General features: G+C 43.6%; 1 protein-coding gene across 2 annotated transcripts in view; it reads right to left on the reverse strand.

Moving 5' to 3' along the window:
- Positions 1-21,121, reverse strand: part of RUNX1 (RUNX family transcription factor 1) — a 178,888-nt gene that overhangs the window by 22,092 nt on the left and 135,675 nt on the right. For both annotated transcript variants that reach the window (XM_068144576.1, XM_068144575.1), the window contains exon 6: positions 12,255-12,446. In XM_068144576.1, coding sequence (XP_068000677.1) covers positions 12,255-12,446 — 192 coding nt within the window. The remainder of the gene's footprint in view (positions 1-12,254; positions 12,447-21,121) is intronic.

The following is a 21,121-nucleotide window of genomic DNA, read 5'->3' on the forward strand; positions in this document are numbered from 1 at the left end:
GGCTTATCCACTGGCTGGGCAATGGAAGAGGGCTTGCAGTGGTGGAGGCTGGGGAGTGCCATCAGCACAAGAGTCTGGCACAAGTATCCAGGTGTGTACTTAAATGCTGAAGAAAGCGGAAAGAGAGCTTTTCAAAAAACTGTTTGCAGAGGAGGGGTAGAATTGACAATACATTAGCAATCCATTTGTACCTAGGCGAGTGTTAGTTGGCAAATCCTGCTTTACAGTCTCTTGAAATATTTCCCTCCCTTTTGTGTGATTCCTTTCCAGGGTAACACAAGCGTTCACTTCTATAATGTGTGGCAGGGCAGCATTGTTTTCTGATGGACACTTTCCCCCCATGAACTAATTAATTGTTGCAGAGTTTGCATTTGCGAGCGGTTTTGCATGTAAAAGTGCTTATGTCTATACAGGTCCCACAGATATCAAAGAGACTATTCTTTTGAGCAGTTATTCACATGCTTTCCTGCAGAATGAGGATCACTGTTGAGACCTGGGATTTTAAAAATTAAGTTATACTTCAGTAAATTTATGCAATAAGTGCTTAAATCATCATAAATGCTACAGTTGCTCAGCTGGCTCTAAATCATCAGTACACTACTAAAATGAAGAGTTGCTTCTGACAAAGCATTGTCTTTCCTGCAGGTCAGAAGACATGGCAGTTTACAGCAACTTCTCTGGATGCTGAAAACTCATCAATGGATAGAGCAGTGAATAGGTAACTTTTTTGCTATGCAAAAGATTTTTGCTGCTATTGCTTTTGGTTGGTGATGATCTGTTGAATTTAATCTGCCAGAAGCCAAAGGAACCTAAACAAGTCACATCTAAAAGCTCTGATAATTGTAATTATTTAAAAATAGGGAGGATGCAGACCACAATAATTTGTATTTTGAAGCATGCTTAGTAATCCCCCTCCATTTTTGGGTAGCTGATAAAAACACACCCAAACCTTCTCTGAAAGTGCCTGAAGTTGGGCACCAGATCTTAGATGCTCTCAGAATCAGTGGTCTTGAACTGAATATCTTGCCCAACACAGATAAAACATGTAAACCTCTGAAACAGTCCCGGGCATTTGTTGTTGGAAGTCAAGCTGACCCTGACAGCAAACCCACAATTTTTGAATGGATCCTCTTCATATGCTTTTGCTTATCATGCTTTTAAGAGAATAATTGTATAAACAGAATGAAAATGGTCACACAGAGGTGATTGTCTATTTGACTATATAATGTGCACTTCCTCTTGTAACTGTTTTCATGAGCACATCTAAGCCCATTGTTCTTTGCATGTGAACAGTCTCCATTTACAGGGGTCATAATATACTGAATACACAGGGGAAACATATAAGTAAGTTTGCTAAGGGTGTACTGCATACTCAAGTCATGTAAAAGGAGCCCTGTGAACCCTCTAATCATGTGGGATCATTACAGAAGGTCTCCTTGACACAACACCTTGTTAAAGCAATGGCAGTGGATGAGACAAGGGCACGTCTGCACTTGTTGCTTTGAAAAGAGCCCCTTGCCCCATGGTTAAATCCTGCTGGCAAAGCAAGCAGTTTGTGCCAGACCTCCTGAATTCAAAGTCCCTTGGCTTCTATGAGCACAGGTAACTCCTGCAGCCTCCTGAAGAATTGGAGGGGCTGACTGCACTCCATCCAACTCTAGCTGTCTGTATCAGTCTAGACCATGTGGGCTCTGAATACTGAGGTGTGGCTTTCACCTCAGAATCAAACATTTCAGCACTAACTTGTGTGCTAGGCTTCTCATTTCCTCCTCTTTTGTTTTCTAGATGACAAATACTATCGATGTCTGTGGTCACTCAGCTCTAATCCCTTAGTATGTCAAATTTTGAGAGGTTCAATTCAGTATTTGAGGGAAAAGAATACATTCAATTACAAAATCAACGTGGTATCTTCTGGCACATGGGTAGCATCAGCTGATTAATAAACTGGTTTCAGTGGGTGTTTGTTTTTAGGGTAAGTAGCTCCTATTTATGTTTTGTTTGCTTTATTTACCATGGAAGGTAATTTGAGCTCTGTTATCAAAACATGTCATGTTCTGCCAAGAGGGGATTAAAGAGGAGAACGCTATGGAAAGAAACTGGGTTTGTCAGTAAAGAACTGAGAGATTTTATTTGCTGGAGTTTTGCAATCAGTGCTTTTAATCTTCCTCACAATTGCACCATTCAAATGCCAAGAATATACTTCAAGGGCCAGTGAGGAATAACCCAAAAAAACAAGGAACAGCATGCTGAAATGTTACCAAATGTGGCCATGCATCACCATCCAAAGCTCAGGACAGTGGAAGCACCTGCCTCTGGGGCAGGCAGGGATATTTGCTTTAGACACCTCTAGCATTTCTGTGCCATAGGTGAGATTTAGTGCCAGGCAAGGGAAATGTTGAGCCAGAATAAGGTGTGTCCATGGAAAAGCAGGAGAACCCAGTCATCCAGCTAATCTCAACAGCAGACAAATATAACCTGAGGTACAGTGTATTTAAGCTGCCATGCTGAAAGATGCTGAGCCTTCTCAGCTTCCTCAGAAATGAGGGGAAGAGCCAGCAGAGGCTCCACCATGGAAGAGTGACTCCAGCACTGCTGTACTGAAAGAGAGCTAAAGGAGAAAGAAGCAAGCCCAAGTATTTCACTCTTTTTTCTGGCAATCACAGTGACCACCAAGAGCACTAACACTAGGCTGGTGGCCACAATACAGGCAAAAGGTTCCTTCACTGGGTTAGAGAGCAGCTCCACTTCTGCAGTGACGTAACAGAGAAGGGACTTTGGCATACAAAGTGTAGGATGACAAAACAAAACAAACCAGAACAGATTGCTGTGCAAGTTAAAAACTGAACCAGGGATACTTGTCCCTACCTGCAAGCTGTTTCTCATAGCAGTATCCATCAGCTCAGCCTTGTTCTCATGTGGTAAAAGACATGGACTGATTAATGAAAAAAACAGAACTATGTCTTGATTAATGAAAAATAAAACTGTGTCTGGGCATGAGTTGCCAAATTGTATATCTGCCTAAAGATTCATCCAGATGGATAGAGGGATTTCCAAAGGCATTTCCATAGCTGTCCCTGATTTCTTTGTGGCTTAGGTTCTTGGGCACTAGCAAGAGTCTTGCTAAGGTGCATTTCTGGTGTGCTAAGCTTTCCAAAGTACTCTGCAAAAAAATCACGCTCCAGATCGCTTGCCAAAAGATATGCAGAATGACTTTGACAAAACTTAGAACAAAATACAGATCTCTCTAAACTTCTTGCTTTCTGCTTTAAATCCAGTATTTCCTTTTCTTTAGTGAAAGCCCTTCTTTAGGATGCTCTGTTTGGAGGACAAAAGCTGGGGAAAAAAGCAGATGAAAAACTTGTGCAAGTGCAGATGTGGCTTAGGGACTGAGAACATATTTGTTGCCTTATCTACTGCTTTTTTAATGTCAGGAAGTGCCAGCAACTGGAAAACTAAGATTGGTATCTTTTAAATATATCGACACTTGGAAATCTTCTGGATTAAACACCATTACATAACTCTTTCCATTAGGGCCTTAAGTTGATGAAAAAGCTAAACAATTTCAAGCCCTTTGTTTTTTTCCTAGAGCTGAATGTGAGGAGGCAGAGGAGGCTCTTGAGCAAGGCTTTTATGCCCTGGAGCTGAGTGAGCTGCATGCAATGCGGGCAGGTGTTGAGGAACTGGCTTCCTCACTTCACTGTGCCCCAAGTGGGAACAGATGGAGGAGGCACAAATCTGTGGCTGAAGGGGATGAATCTTTAAGGTGCATGGATGAGGCAGCAGAATGGATTCCTGCCACCCTCAAATAGGAAAAGCCTTCCCCTTAGCAGGCAAAGCATGAGGTCTCCGACATCAGTGCTGGGGAGACAAATGAGCCTGCATCCCAGGTGGGATATATACAGGAAGTGCTGAAGATCTGATGGTCCATGTAGGAGTACGGAGGAATGTACTGGGAGGTTGCAGGCAAAGGTTTTAGCTTGTCACTGAGATCCAGCAGAGCAAACAGTTGAGAAGATCCCTGAGCATCCTCCTGCCTGTCCTGGGAATTGAAATGTCCCTTGTTTCACCTCAGTTAAGCCAGAAGTGCAGAGCATTGATTGAGTGGAAGAAAACACAGGCCTAGAGAACATCCTCTGGGCCCTGCAGCCCAGCCACACCTCATGTTCTGCACTTGCATAATGTAGCAAGATCCAACTTAAATTATGTCTTGCTGTCTCTGATATCCCCCTGGAAGGCTGCCAGGGCTGCTCTGATACCTAGGAACCATCTTCTAATTTCCAGTCTAAATTCATTGACGGTCAGTTTACAGAATAACCACTTGATCTTGAGCCAACACTGTCCTTCAGCGCAGATGTTTCTCCTCCCTTCCCAGTGCTGAACCTCTCTGCTGTGTTTATTGACTGTAAGTATCTTCCTTCTCAGCCTCTGTTTTGGCACGCTGCATAAGCTCAGCTCTGCTAACCTCTTCTTTAATGTGAGGTCTTTATTTCTCTTATAATAACAATGACTTTGCACTGGCTGCCTCTTGAATTGAATTTTTCTTGGAACACTGGTTGACCATTTCTTCCTCTGGACCTGAGGAAGAAGTGGTCTTTCTATGCATCTGTTAATACAGTGTCCCACCTGTGGTATCTCAATATGGCAAAACTGCTGGCCTGCTTCTGGCAGGGAAAGAGGGAAAAGATGACATTTCTAACACCGGACAGAGGAAATTCCTCAGGACCACTTTCATTCCTGGGCCGCTGCTGAGTATCACCATCCTTCTTTGTGTGTCACAGCACAACCAGCCCTGCAGATAAGCAAGGTCTTGGCAGAGAAAATGTGTCACAACAACATTTTCTCCCTGTCAAAATTAGTATTTGAAGAGGACACAGCTGTCATTACAAACTTAACAGATCAAATGAAAGACATGCCTCTTGCTGTAAAGAACCTATTTTCACATGAGATGAAATGATTGAGTAAAATATGATGGTGAGAACTGAAGTAAAAAACCCAAACAAATCAAAACAAATAAAAGGACACTATGAAGCTGGGGGTTATTTAATTATGTTAGGCACATCTTGTGTATGTCTTAACCAGACTGATATTTTCTAGTCTATACAACATATTCTGTATATACAGCAGCCTCATAAATATTCTCCAAGATACAAATATGGAGAGTGTTAGTTTCAGACTAAAATATGAAGTCTCACTTATCCAGAAGTACTACACAACTTTGTGCTTCTGAAGAAGACAAGAGTCACATTTCTGCTTCTCCCTTTTAGTTTGTGCTTTAAAGCAAACTTCCTAAGGCATGTTACAGTTTGCTTGATGCAAGTAACTGGACAAAAGCAGGAGCACCTGTACCTGCAGAGCTGCAAGACGGATTCAGACAGCCTTGTATTTGTTAGTAAGGGGTGTGAAAAAGGAGGGAGTCTGCTCCCCAGAGTAGACTACTTTTAAACTGAATGAAAGAAGAATTGTGTTGCTTATCCTGTTCACATGCTTGTGTGCTCTTCTCTTCGCATTCAGCTTGGTTTACGACACAATAGACAGCTGGGTGAGCCTGCTGCTAGTAACACTGCACCCCTTAAAAACAAAGCCTGCAAAGGTTCCTCCTGGCATTATATAAAGGTATTATGTGCTGAGCAATAATTGCAAATCAAAGAAACATAAAAGAGATGCTTCTTTCTATAAGCTTTCTCTTTCTTTTGAATACAGCCCTCTGAAGCCTTTCCAGCTAAACAGACCCAGTTTGCAAAACATTTTGGGAAAATACCACTACTTCAACAAGCTTTCTCCAGCCTCCTGGTGGTGGTGGCACTTCAGCTCTGGTTCTATGCCACGGGGGTAGCTTCACCTGCTTCCTTTTCCCCATGCAGGAACTATTTAACTGCTGCTGACATGGAAAGGAGAAAAAGCATCTCTGCTCCTCATCTGGAGTGGGCTCTCGGCACACATTTGCCAGAGATAGGTGATGAAGGGGAGCTACATTAAAAGAGATCTTCCCTAGCCAATAGCAAAATGTTCACAACCTGGCTCATGGTGAAGAAATTGGACTCAGGGCTGGGAAGGAGGGATCTTGAACATCCAGAAGAAGCACTGGAGCTGGGGAACTTGGCAGCTCTGGCCATGTTGATTGGAAATTGTGTGCTCACTGCCAGCTCCTGTGCTGCCAGTGAGTGTGCTGACACAACTCACCCCCCACCACTCCACAGGCTGGGGAGAAGGGAGGCAGGAGTGGGGCTGATAGTAAGGGTGTCAAGCTCAGGCAGGGGAGTGTATTTCGGGATCGAGAGGTCAGGTGGTTATTCAAGTGGAAATGGGATGATTCCCGGATTGCACAGGGTTAGAAAGGACCCTCGAGGGTCATCATCTCCAACACTTCTGCAGTAAGCAGGGACACCTCCAACTAGAACAGGCTGCCCAGGGCCACATCAAGACTGATCTGCAATTAAATCACCATTTACCTGCCCTGCAAGTGCACCACGTTAAGGAAAGATGAGGAGACACAGGCACATCCAAAGAAAATATAAAGCTACCACATTTAGTGCACTGCACAATGGAAAGAGCTGGCAAACCCCTGATCTTGAAAGCCTGTTTATCTGTTTTGGCAGGGAGCTATGAGCACCTCAATCTGGATTCCCCAAAGTGCCTGAAAACTGCATTTTGCAACAGCAGAATGGGGAGGCAGAATGACAGCCCTGCTTGACCTGCTGTTCTCAAGTGGAGAGGGGCACAGCAATAAAACCTGCTCTCCCACCACCACCCCACTTCATCTTCCCAGAGTGGCTCCTTCTCCCTCTACACCACCTTCCACCTTGCCTAAACAGCTTCTGCTCCACCACTACCATTTTTGCACTCATCCCAGAGCCAAGGCCAAGACCCTCAACCAGCCAAGATACCACCCAGAGGAGCTCAGCCCCAGTAAGGAGGCCCAGCCAGCACCCGTGAATGATATTGGAAGAGTCATCAATCACTGCCCTACCTAACCGGGGGGCCACGAGGCCCCCCGGCCTTTGTTGTCACCACCACCATCACCCAGTGTGCACCATGGGCACTCACCAGTGATGAGAGGAGGATCCCTCAGCCCAGATGGGCTCAGCTTGGGGCTTCTGCCTTTCCTGGGTGAGATTAAAAAGGGGAGTGGGCGGGAAGGGCCAAGTGGTCACACCTGGGGTGGGAGGAGACTCCAACAGAGCCCAGGTGCTCTGGGATTTGAGAGGAAAAAGAGGAGAAATGGGGTGGAAAAGGGGCAGATATGATGGGGAAGGGGATGTGGTGGTGGAAGAAGGGGATTTTAAAATAACTTTATTGTTCATACATCTTTCATAACACACAACTGCAGTTCATGGTTTGTTTTGCCTCCATGCAAAAAGAACAAACCCACCAATACTTCATAAAATAAAGCACAATGGTAGATATTACAATGAAGTCTTTCCATAATTATCATTTTGCTTGGCAGGAAAATCTGTGCTTTTCAGATCAAGATAACAAGCTTTAACAAAAAAAAAAGTTCTGCAAGAGTGAATTTTTTCCCTGCATACCAGCAGACAACACCAGGATGATTGAGGGACTGGAGCACATGCCCTGTGAGGAGGGGCTGAGAGCCCTGGGGCTTTTGAGTCTGGAGAGGAGAATACTGAGAGGGAATTTAATAAATGTTTATAAATATCTGAGGGATGGGTGTCACTCACACTCTGTGATAGGACAAGGGGCAACAGATATAAACTACAGCACAGGAGGTTCCACCTCAACATGAGAAGAAATTTCTTCACTGTGAGGGTCACAGAGCACTGGAGCAGGTTGCACACAGAGGTTGTGGAGTCTCCTTCTCTGGAGACTTTCAAGACCCATCTGGATGCATTCCTGTGTGACCTGTGCTAGATTCTATGGTCCTGCTCAGCAGGGGGATTGGACTTGATGATCTTCGAAGGTCCCTTCCAACCCCTAACATCCTATGATCCTATGATAGCCCTGTTGAAGCCTACTCTGAAGCACTGCTGTGCAACCACTTCTAACTCTACTAATCTATGGTCTATTAAGCTGATTTCAAAGTAGAAATATTAAAAATTGGGCAGGATACAGCTGTAGTAGGAACAAAGCTGTGTTAAATCCCTGGGCTTAAACACCGCCCTTGACTCCACTCCTGTTTTTCACCAGTTCATGAGAACCCTGATAAACTTGGGCTGGTTTTGGTGGAATGAGATTACGATAGCAAGGACCTTGAAATGTCTCTTAAACACAGCATATTGCACCTGGAGGAGGACAAAAGGCTGGCTTGCAACAAAATAATCTTTCAGTTGTTGTGTTTCATGCTAATTCAAAGACCTGATCTTTAAATGATCTCTCTTTGCTTTGCTACCAGTGCTAATTCTGCTGCTTTGCTTAAAGATCTGTTAGCAATGTTGTTACAGCCTCTTGTTTCCAAGGATTTTGGATGTGGTCATAAAAGTGTGGTCCCAGCTGAAACTTAACATATAAAGTTACAAAATTTAAAAAGGGGGGGGGGAGGGGGGAAGAAAATATAAGAAATAAAACAGGTTATTGAGCAAACTCAGGTATTTTTAAGGCTGTAAAAGCTTAAAAAGAGACAGAAGCCTGTAGCTTAATTACAATGTTTATTTTTTCCCCCTAGTCAAGCCAAATAGCTTTATTTCCTTTTATTTTTTAACCTATGGGTAACTAAATAAATCACTAGTTGGAAACATTTTTGGGCTAATCTGGGAGAAAAAAAAAGATTACTGAAGTTATGAAATTGTTTTTGAATTACATTCCTAACCCCTCTAGTTGGGAATTAATTTATTGAGTTCATTAACTCAACATTAATTCCTTCAAGAGAAAACCTCCTTGGCCTGATGACTTACACATTTGTTCACATTGCTATTGGCCCTGAAAATAAATACACTGTAAAAGAGCCCCATAAATTCATATTTATGTAAAACTCTTGAATTACAGGTCTACCTATGCTGGTTAACATTAACCACTGTAAAATCACTAATTGTAAATTTAATAACTGTTTCAGGCTGGTGTTAGAGGAAACTCAGTCACAATATAGATTTACAGTTATTATAGATATAAACTTAAATGCTCATCAAGGGTCTTATCTAAGCTTTCCTAAACACTCCAGCACAGCTCACATTGCTCTGTGTTCTTTTCACCTCTATACAGAGGAAGGGGTGAGTTAAAGTAGAAGCATGGGCCAGGTTTGAAGCTTTAACTGAATATCCTTACTCTGTGCATGTAGATCAAATCCCTTGACATTATACGCTTGGTACAAGCACAAAGTAATCTTTCAACTTAAACCATGTGTGATGTGGTGGATGCTTTTTCTCCCCTTCTGTTCCCCTTTGGTCTCTGAATTGGCTATGGTTAGATCTTTTAAATGAACAGGTGTACTTTCTCCCTCCTTGTGATATGAAAGAAGCATAAAACTTGATTATAGCAATTTATGGCCTCTTAACTTGCTTTCACTTGTATCCATGACACAAGAAGCTTTAAGCTCAGATTCAGGACATGCTAAAATAGGAAGTTGAAATTAACCTCAATCCTGTTACAAATGAAAGCCTTAAGAAATAAACAATGGTTTAGTGGCATGGCAAGCTCCAAGAGCTACTCTGAGATGCCTGTATTGAGTACATTTTCTGATCATTGGACCTGGATGAATAGAGAAGCAGCATGTGATTCATAGTGGTGTGAGTTAAGACAAAGTTTAATGCTGCTACTTGGGAATCAGCAATGTATGGAGGTTTAGGTCTTATTTTATACCTATATGAAAAGCATTTTGTGCTTTCTTCAGTGACAGAGTTTCAGTAGAAGTATTTCAGGATGCAAAATTGCATGGATAGGTATAGAAACACTATGGAGCAGGTCAGAAGTGTTTTGGTTTTGGAGGCCTGTGTTCTGACATGTAGCGCAGTTGATCAAAATTGGAAAGCAAATTAAATATCCCAACTGTCTAGAGGTCACTCAGGACAACAGCACAAAAACAAGTCATACTTTGAAAACTGAGTTACAAATGATAATGCTGGAATTCCTTCCCACTGTATTCCTTTTTCCCCACTATGATAGCATGACCCTGAAAAGAAGAGCGCTAGATATTAGAAGACATCTGCAGCAGAGACAGTCCCAAATGAGGGAGGCTTCAGTTTGGGGCTTATTTTATTGAGAGAGATTGCAAGCCTTAACAAGTTGCCCCATGGATAGCGTGCACATTTTGAAGGCAGAGAGAAGGGGAAAGTGGGAGAAAGCAGCCTGGTAGGTGAAGAAGAGGAAACGTTAGCGGCTCCGCGGCTCCACTGCTGTCGTCCTCTGAGCTACATCCACAGGTGAAACACATTAAAGTCTTGTTGGCAAACAGCAAAGCAGCGTGAACTACCGAAACTATTTCTAGAGAGAGCAGCTGAATCCCTGGCCAGGCATGAAAAGCCTATCGCTCTGAAGTTGTACAGGCTAGGGACTTTCACAGGGAACCAGGGAAGAGGGATACTTGACGTTAAACCTGATACTCTGCTAAGCATATAGTGTTCCCAAGAAGCTGAAGAATGTGAGTCTGAGACTGATACCTCCACCCACGTAGCTGCTGGCTGCTGAGTAGCCATAATAATATGTGTGTTTTCTTTTGTAGGAGCAGAGATGTGTGCAGGAGAAACCCAAGGCAGTTTGCTCTGCAAATCAGAAAACCAAGTGAGGGGATTGCCAGGTGCTGGGAAAGGAGCAGGACTGGATCCTTCACCTGAGCTGACCTAACATTGCTTTAGAAAGGGAAAAGGGAGAGAGCTTAATGGTCCTTCCAATTGTCTTTTTGCCCCTCTCTTTCTACAGTACGGCACATGGAAATGTGCAGATTTATTTCCCATGCTTCTCAGAAGTGCTCACAGCAAAGTCAACAGCAGATCTGCAGATTTTGCTAAGTAAAAGACCTCCCTAGCCCTGGGAATAAAAGGATGTAACAAGTACTTGCTTTAGGTAAGTGATAACCTTTTCTGCAGACAACAGAGAGTACGCTGGCTTTGAAAATACATGCTGAAAAAAGAACTTACTTGCATTTGTGGTAACTATTTCTTCCCCAAAACCCTAGCAGAGAACCTTGACTACAGCCATTTCATTCTGGCTGGAAGAATAGAAGAATAGCAAACTCCATCAGGAACAATTCTCACTGAAATTAATACTGCCCCATGCCCTTCCTTAGGTGCATCTCAGTGTGAATCTTTGATACATGCTTTGCAGACCACATAAGAGCTGACAATTTGGTGACCTGATTCACTGCTCACCAAGTTCCAGATGATTCGAGAGAGAGTTGGTTTTAGCAGAGACAGACTCAGCTCTAGCAGTGGCAGATAGGATTTCAGTGACGGCTTGGTTTCACTGGCATCATCTGAGAGGATGATCTCAGAGGAGATCAGACTCCTGAGTCATCATTTTGCAGGTTTTCATTCAAATAAACCCCCCTGGATATCACTAGCCACAGAAATATGCTCCAACCAGCCTGCCCACATTAATGTCTTAGCACTAAGACATGTCTTCAGGGGACAAAGCACTTTGAAAAGCTCTCTTTGTGGCTGCCTTCCTAGGAAAGGTCAAGGTAAGGCATTGATGGTATTTTTCTCATTCAAGCACATAATGTAATGATAAATACCTGCCTGGAAGTGCACCTACACATAGAAAAAGGCCTGGCTTAATGCACCTTTGCAAGAAAACAACAGCTTTCGAGACATGACAGTTCTGGGTGAGGTTTCATAGTTTCATAGTTTCATTCAGGGTTGGAAGGGACCACAAGGATCATCTAGTTCCAACCCCCCTGCCATGGGCAGGGACACCCCACACTAGATCAGGCTGGACAGAGCCTCATCCAGCCTGCTCTTAAACACCCCCAGGGACGGGGCCTCGACCACCTCCCTGGACAACCCATTCCAGGGTTTCACCACTCTCATGGTGAAGAACCTCCTCCTCACATCCAGCCTGAATCTCCCCACCTCCAGCTTCATTCCATTCCCCCTAGTCCTATCACTACCTGGTTAACTAACACCATGAGCTGTGCTGACACTGGGAAGATGAAATAGTATAGACCCCTTAAAATCTGTCAGGTCTTTAGGAATACAGATGTATTTTAGGAATCCCCTCCTTTCACTTGCAAAAGGCTCTCACGCATTAAAGGCAGCCAAGGAGAGTCCAGAAGAGATGGAGGGGCAGGAGGCCACTGCCTGTGAGCCCCAGTGCTTCACAGGCTGGTGGGAGGGAGGTGGGCAAGCAGGGGGAGGATTTCAGGTACTTACCCTGAATCTGACTCTGAGGTTGAGGGTTAAAAGCAGTGGTGTGGTTCAAGGAGGCTCGTGGGTTGGGTGTGGGGGCTGGGTGGTGTGGGCTGACCCTCATGGCTGTACGACGCAACTGCTCCAGTTCACTCAGGCGCTCTGAAAAGGACAAGCTCCCGGGCTTTGTCTGCTCATCTATTTTCTGACGATGTCCTATTGTGGGAGGGGGGGGAAAAAGATCAGAAAATCTCACTGATACATGAGGTCTGTTGACTTATTTTCTTTTAAAAATGTTCTTTTGTTTTCTTACTTTTTTAAACCCCTCGTCCCCTGGTAAAGTTCCTAAGCAGCTAGTGGCCATCCGAAATTAAACTGAAACCACCTCCACTGCAAGAACTTACTAACAGGAGACACAAGCAAGTCATGCATTGTAATCATACTATGGGGAAACCTGAGGCATGACCAGATCCACCAAAAACTGCAATGCCTTTTTACACCTCGCTCTGGAAGAAGAGTTTCTAAAAGGAAGACTGTGAGGATGCATAAAAGGACGAGACACTGAGTGGCTCCTGTGCTAAACCTGCACTACTGGGCTATAAAATAACAAATCCAAACAAATTCCATTTTTTGATCCTTTTGCAGAGGATTTACAGACAGAAATAGGAAAAAGAAAAAAAAACAACCAAACCCTCAAAACACCAGAAGCTGGCAGAATTCAAACTGGAGCAATCAACTTGCTCTTAGTGGCATTGGGAGCTTTAGAAACCTGAGACACCACAGCGCTGGACAGTCAACAGTGGACTTGGTCATAACTACATGGGAGTTAGGGGATTCAGCACTCCCCATGGCAGCACAGTACCCATGAAGCGCTGTGGCCCTGTGGAGCTGGGAGGGTGACACGGAAGGTACTGGAGAGGCTCAGTTTCAGCACAGCATTGGATCATGTCCAGACTCAGGAACGGGCAGAGACACATCTCATCACGGGCAGGACTATTTTCAAGCAGCAGTGAGCACTATGCAAGGACTAAGGTAATGCATTTCTGACAGTTGCCTGTGGCTGCTCTCTGTGCTGGGATCCTTTGTGTGTCAACCCATAACCACCAAGACAGTGCACAGAGCATACAAGAGGGAACACCGGAACACTTTTTCTCCAGTAGGCACAAATTTTACATCCTTCTTCCACCTCTTTAAGAGTTAATCTACTGTCACAAATTTTCAAACCACTCCTGTGTCCACTGGTTTCCAGTCTTACGAGATAGCCTTCAAAAGTCAGATTTCTTATTGTGCAAGGTTGCTGAAGCTGATATAGAAACCTCCCTATCAGAATCATGTTTGGTGAAATGTCTGAAATGGGATGGTTCAGGCACATGCGTAACCAGTGGAATCAACCATTTCCTATGTCATTTTCCCTGTCCCCCAAAACAGCTTTTTCTTCTTAAAGATCACAGAAAACAGCTCTTCATCAGGAAGGCCAGAAGAAGACTCTCCCTGGCACACAAGTTGTCCTTTCCAAGATGCTTTCTCCAAAGGCAAGGCAAGATATTGACTTTAATGAGGACAAAGACTGACGCCATCTGTATTTAGTCAATGGCATAGAATCTCCAGCTCCAAAGATGTTGTTTTCATACCTTCTACTTGGGGACCCTCATGTGGAGCAATGGATGTCATGATCTTTCTTTTCCCCCAAACTCCATTTCTGTTGCATTTGTCACAGGAAATCAGCTACCTCATGAATCTTTGTGTTTCATCCATTCCCCTTCTGGGAGGCACTGTTACCCTAATGGGAAAGAATGTCAAATTTCTAGCCCAGAGGTCAAAAAACCCTTTTTTTCTACTTGTTCCCTTGAAGAAGGTGACATTAATCTTGATTTCTGCTGAATATCATAGTTTGCTGTCTATCTACTCCTGATTTTCACTTTCCTGTTGTGAAGAGTTGCCTTCTGCAGCTTTCTTTGCATCTCTGTCTTCCCTGCAAGGAGGTGGACAGCGTGGTTCTTATGTGAGTCTTCTCTCAACTCATGGCCACATTAGTCAAACAGTCTGGCACAAAGCTCCTGAAAATAATTCACTGTGCCCTATTCCACACATCTCTGTAGTAGTTAGTACATAAACATTTCTAAACATCCAGCTTCCAATGTTGAGTATCAGTGAATAAGCAGCAAAAGATCTCTGAAGAACTCTGTATGCCCCTGACTCTACAGAGCACTCTTTCAAGCCACCCTAACAGCTCAATCAAGACACAGGACCATTTTATGCACTGAAAGGAAAAAGTACATTTAAAGGCAGTTCCCAGTAGCTACATTTCTAAAATTAAATTTTATAACTCATATTATGGTTCCAAATGGCAGTGGCTCAGTGTTTCTTCCTGTTGCCAGGCCCTTTGGCACAGTTCGAACTGTCTCGAATTCCACTGTGCTGTAAATTATCCCAAGAGGGGAGAAAAAAAATATATTAAAATGTAGTAAGACTTTATGTAGTAGCAGTTTCATCATTAAAGAGACCCATTAGGGCTTCTAAAATGGAGAAAACAGGAGGGGAGAAGTGAAGAGAGATGAAAAAGACTTTTATCTGACATTCTGGTTGGTCAAGAGCAAACGCTTCCTTTGTCAGCAGTTGCAAAGCAGGATGCGGCCTCAAGCCTTGGTCTCCTGACCCTGGACTTGAATGCAAACATGCAGAGTCATGAGACATTTGTAAAATGCCTCATACATTTGGATTATTTTAAGCTTCAACATGCTGAACCTAGGGCTTGCAGAGCCAAGAACCAGATCCTTCCAAGTCCATTCCTCCAATGTAATTTATTCCTAATTTCAAATTCCACTCAGATATCCTCTGCTTTTATGGGAGCGCCCCAATGACCCCTTGCTACCCAACCTCCTGTTTCTACCTCCCTGCTGCTGCTCTCCCAGCATCTGGAGCTTTCCTGCCTGGCATAAAGCTAAATGTCCCAGCAGTGCAAGCCTGTGCGCTAGCAGCTTCACGTGGAGGTGAGTGGTTCCTCTGAAGCCTACAGGACAAGGGCTGCATTAAGGCAGCTGAGGAAGGAATTAGCTTTCCTGCTTTGAATATACTTTAGGTACTAATTTTATACCAAGCTGGCACAAGACACTGGGCAGGGCAGACAAACCTGAGCTCGCTCTGAACAAACCAGCGAGCAGGCAGCGAGCAAGGCAAATTAACCCAGGCACAGCACCCTCCCAAGGTCACTGCAGGGCACCCCATTCCCAGACCAACTCTCTCTGAGCTGATGTGAGTATCTCCACCTGTCTCTGCACCACACATCCATCAAGTGAAACTCCTGGTCCTCTCTCCATCCCAGCCCTATGCTGTCCAAGATCTCCTGCTGAATTTTGGGCATTAAAGAGGGGTGTCTCAGCTAGCAGCCTCTTGCACTGTACCTCCTCCATAGTCTGGGGGCACCAGTGGTGCATGGGCATACATATCTGTCTCATCCTTTGGACTTGTGAAAATTCCACTTGTGGGAAGGAAGACCATCACCAACAGGTTCCTTCTCAGGAGAGCGCTGCTGGTGTTTTTGTCCATACATTGCAATTTTTTGGTGGGAAGTACATAGAATCAATGCCAGGTAAATGTCATCTCACGACGTAGCTCCAAATGTGGCTCATTTTCTTTTCCCCTCAGTCAGAAATGCTATCCAACCTTTTTTCCCCTTGCTGACTGCTGCAGGTAGCAACACAGAACCTGTTTTGCACGATGATCTGCAGCAGCAAAGTGAAGAACTATGCCAGAAAAATGGAAAAAAATATAAAAGGTTTTCCTAAGCCACTATAAATGCATGGGTAGAGCTTTTCTAGGGTGATTTGTATTTTTATGTTTATTAGCTTTACTTTGAAGTTACACTCTAAAAGGCTTGCTTACAGAGCAGGCAAGTTCTCCTCAGTTCACCCCTGTGAAGTCCAGGACTATTATTATCCCCCTTTTATAGATGGAAAACTGAGTGACACAGAAATTAAGTGACTTGCCTGTGGTCAGGCAGTGACCCTGTGGCAGACACTCACCTCCCAGCTCAGTGTGGTGACAACAAGCTCAAGCTTTCCCTTTGCAGGAGAGCAGCATGGTGCAGGACGAAAAGAGCAGCAGGAAGGCACTTGGAAACTAGTGCAGATCTGCTAAGCCAGCAGTTTGGCCATGGGGATCTGCCACTTTTGCAAATCAGATGGAACTTTATGGAAGCCCATCAAACATCCAGTTGCTGAAGGAAGTAGACATGAGCCCAGAGCTTGCAGATAGAGCAGGCTTGCCACAAGACAGCACTAATATCTTCTTTCCCTCCTTGTGTCCCCATAGTTTTAGACAAGAATCAGTTTGCAGGTACTAGCAGAGGAAAGAAAATGGCAGAATTGTTTTCCCTTTGGGTTGCAGGGTCAGCGTTCAAATCACTGGAATATTCAGATGCCCATCCAGACGACTTGGCTAAACCACAGGGTTTGGTGGTGAGTATGTATGTATTAGATTTTTTTCTTCCTTACCCCTTTCAAGTACTGCCTCAGTGAGGTCAGGTGAATGCTTTCTATATAAAATATTAAATAAGGGGGGGCAGAAGACTTCAGCTTTTTTGATACTTTTACAGCAACACAACATGAAAATGCTTGCCCTCTTAATGGGAGGGAAATGCAGGTTTATAGACTTTAACAGACTGCAGAGCACTCAGTTTCGCAGCCTTCTGGTTTCTGGGTGCAGAAACAAGAAGAACAAAGTGCTTTGGCAGCCCCCATTTTCGTGCACATCAGACACTCATTGGGAACAGTTGCTCGTTGTGGATTTCACACTATGGCCAGCCCCATGCAGATGACAGCAGTGCTCTGGACTGCCTCTAGATGAAGGAAAAAAAAGGAAGATCTCACATCACCTTCCTTTTAACCTAGTTTTAAAGGGTGTCACTAGATGCCTTTCAGGTTCAGAAGGAGGAGAAGCAGGTAAAACAAAGGGTAAGGAAAGGTGTTGCCACTCTCATTCTGCCAGCTGATACTACTGAAACTACTCTGACTATGCAGAACTGTTTCACAAGTAAACACTGCTGGAATGGATTAATGGAAGGAAGTCACAGGACAATTACACTCTTCTGTTGCTTATTCTCTTTCACTCACAAATCTGACTCTTTGAAGCTCATGCATCAGGAGTTACTAAACACCCACAAAAGGTTTGGGCTCGGAGGACTAGGTATCAGATGGAGACTCACTGGCTCACAGCTGCTGAGCATCCTGGCTAAAAGCAAACTGAAGCAGAAATGCCAGGGTTCCTCATGTTTATTACCCACAAATTTTCTGCCCCAAATCAGCAGGTTGTACTTGCATGGAGATAGTATAAGGGGAATTTAATTAAGTGGAGTCCTTTCTCCACAATGGAAACAGAATACATCCTACTCTCTCCTCTGCTCCCTTTTTATGCAGGCAGAAATAGAAACTTCACATCCAGAAGGTGGAAACACAGGAATATACACAGGAAAATACAGCATCTAGCCAGACTTTGCTGAAACAGGGAGTGGCTGATGAGACTTCATGCTTTGGTTCAACCAAAGCTGGCATCTCCTCTTTTTAGGGCTGTTTGTTTTCAGGGCTTTGGTTCGGCTCCATCTCTAGTGGGGTAGAAAATAAGCCATGTTTCATTGTGTTCAGTTAATAAAGTGGTAAACACTGTTTTGTCCATGGAGCTAAAATAAATCCAGTTATTTTGTTCATAGTGAAGGATGTGAAGAAAATATACTCTTTCACACTGTTCTAGGAAGTGAACACACTACTTTTAGTAAAAAAAATTGGACACATTCTTGTAAACAAAAGTCAATGAAAATGTAGTGCTTCTATGTTGCTACCAAGCTGGGGAATGTAAATGCTTGAAAATCAGCTATCCTGCTCACACACACACACAAAAAGGCCTTTTTTTATTGGCTAACAATAGAAATAGTGCCTTAAGTGCATAAACCAGTAATATTTTTCTATGTGCCAGATATCCCAGGTATAAAATACTTTACATATTCTTTCCCCATTATCTTCTGTCTGCAGAGAAAGAGCAAGTAGTATAATTTTTCTAGGACACCAGTTTCTCTGATTTCCAACAGACCTGATCTGATCCTGCAGAGATGCATGTGCGTGCTAGGCATAAGGCACTAACCATTGTTGAATAGCAGCTCAGAGGGCTCTTGGAAATCATGCTTGAAAAAAATACCTACTTTGCAGAGTGGTTTCCTCTCTGGCCTCCATCACTTGGAAAATACTTACAATGCATTCAGGCATTTGAAGGATCAATATGGGACAGTATCAGAGCTCATTAACCTCTTGCACAGTGTTAGAAGTATAACACAAAAAAGTTGCTAAAAAAGGAATTTGGCACACTGTACAATATTTTCTCTTACCTCAATTAAAAGTATTATTGCTAGGGTGAAGAGAAAGAACAGTGTTGGTAGTCAGAGCTTCAAGCAGACTCAGCAGCAGTTATGGGGTTTTGTTGTTTTTCTTAAGCACAGTGCAACACAAGCCTTGTTTCCAGACAGAAGGGACATCATGGTAGACAGGATATTATGCTCAAGATTTTTGTGCCGTGTCTGTAATTACCAGCAGAATCAGTGTTGGGCATCAGACCTGACTGGATGGTGGCACAAAGTGCTGGGCAACCTATAAATGAAGCTGGATACTATGTGATTTGATGGCCAAGCTGACATCCTATGGCCCTTCAGAAGCAAAATGCTGAGAAATGCCAGTCACAGACAGATTGACACCAGGAAGCGGTGAAGTGCTTCTCCTGTCAGGAGCATGCTTTCTGTGTCTCTGTGGGAAAATGTGCCTTGTTACTCCAACTACCTGCAGACAGACTAGATGTTTCAGGTATGATCCTATGCTGGGCATTTAATTTTTCCATCAGATAATCCAGTTTGATTGTATGTTGAACAAGTGTCCAGTGATACCAAGGTGAACAAAGATTTATATGTCAGGTACAGCCCAGGTAGCTTCTCGCACCTCTATTGGGAGGTTAGTTGCCCTACTGCAATGACAGGCACCCTGAATGGCTGGTGCAGATTTTGTCTGTGTGTTTTAACAGTAGTTAAACAATATTTTGGTGTTTTGTGTTTGGTTTTGTTTTCTTTTCTCTCTTCTTTTTTATATCAGTGTTTTTAAATACAATCCACACAAGCAGATGCCATAGGTAGAACAAAATATGCTGTGAAAAAGAGTTCTGCCCTGGAACAAACCAGAGCATGTGGCAGAGTCTAGATCAAGCCCCTCTTGCCTGGTACGCATTAGAAAACAAACTTTGGTTTCCTATTTTCCTAGTGAGAGTCCTTTTTGCCACTGATTCACTATCCAGATGCACTGGGAGAGCTCCATTAGGAAAATGAACAAGTGGAGGCTACTGTTCTCCCTTGCACAAGCTGGCATGTTGACAGAGGCTGTAGGCTCCTCCCGGATGAGTCCACCCAACTCTCTCCCTACCTCCTGATGAACATATGAAAAACCTCATGTCTACCCTGAGGTACCACAGCCAGAAAAAGCAATCTTGACACTTTTTGCAATGCTTCCTCTCCCTCTAGCTCTGTTATTGAGGCCTGTGCTGTACTTACAAATAGCAACGCACACATACATTTCCGCTTAAATCACAATTATTTTGCTTGCTCCATGAAAACTCCTGGTGAATCTAGCATATGCATGTCTTCTATTTCTGCCATGGAAGTGCAATTATTCTGTGGGTTCACCCCAAGAATTAGGTCATTGCAGAAAAGGAAAAGTAAGGGAATCGAGTATTAGGAGTTTGGAGGCCAGAAGTTGCTAATGGAAGTTAAATTAGTCTAGAAAATTATACCCTTTGCTTTCTTTTCCCTTTCCCCCATGTCAATGTATATACTTTAAAAATACCAACTCTTTGACAGTTTGAATGACTCCCAACCTAAGCATCAGATTGCCACAAGCTTCTTTTGTTTCTTTATAGTTTGCATCTTCCCACACGTACAAACTGCCATAAGAATACCCTCCAGCCATGGGCTAAGGCATCATAGTTGAAGATATATATGAAAAAGTAGGTGCAGAATGATACACAACCAGCCAACCATCAGCCCAGCAAGTAACCAAGGAAAATATGGGCACAAAAAGGCACTTCTATTGGGGGGGGGAAGGCACAACATAAAACAATAGCAAAAAAAAGCCCACCTGCAGAAACAGAAGGCTCATGTAGCATAGACTGAGCCACCAATTGGGTGACCCTTGGGAGAAGGTTGTCTTTCTGCTGAATACAAGGGACCAGGCTCCTAGTTCATACCCCTTAATCAAACGTGCAAGCTTAGGTGGGATGACTCTAAACCCCCTCCCTCAGCCTGATTCGGGAAAAAAGCAAAGAATGATAGCACTTGTCAGCTTCATAGCGCCTCTGAGAGGACAGATGAACAGGAAAGTGAGTTGCACAAACATCATAATATTGGAGGTCAGGGAACTAACTGAAACAGAAACCCATTTCATCAGTCTACCATATCTTCAGACAGTAAAAGGCCTCCATCATTCAGCCTCAGAGCGAGCTGTACATGGGACCTACAAGTTAAAGGTCAAGTCCTGTGGCTTACTGTTTACATAAACCAGGGGGATTTGGCAACACAAAAGTAATGTACTTCACATGGATGCTGACCATTCAGACTTTAATGACTTGTAAAAAACTTTCATCCTGTCCAATAAAAGTCTATAGCCAGGCTACAGGCTTTGCTTTTACCAAGCCTGGTGGCTGGTGTTTCCACACAATAGTTGAAAATACCTGTTTTTCCAAAGCAACGAGTTTGGGTGTTTTAATCTGTAGGTTACTAAGTAGTCTCTCCCGTGTAGTAATGCTCCATTGTGCCTACACAGGACCGCGGTTCACTGAAAGCTCATAAATTTCATGTGGTTCTGCCTAGT

This window comes from Melanerpes formicivorus, unplaced genomic scaffold, assembly GCF_026170545.1.
Source record: "Melanerpes formicivorus ecotype bairdi unplaced genomic scaffold, bMelFor1.0.p_v2 SCAF_11, whole genome shotgun sequence".
Lineage (NCBI taxonomy): Eukaryota > Metazoa > Chordata > Aves > Piciformes > Picidae > Melanerpes > Melanerpes formicivorus.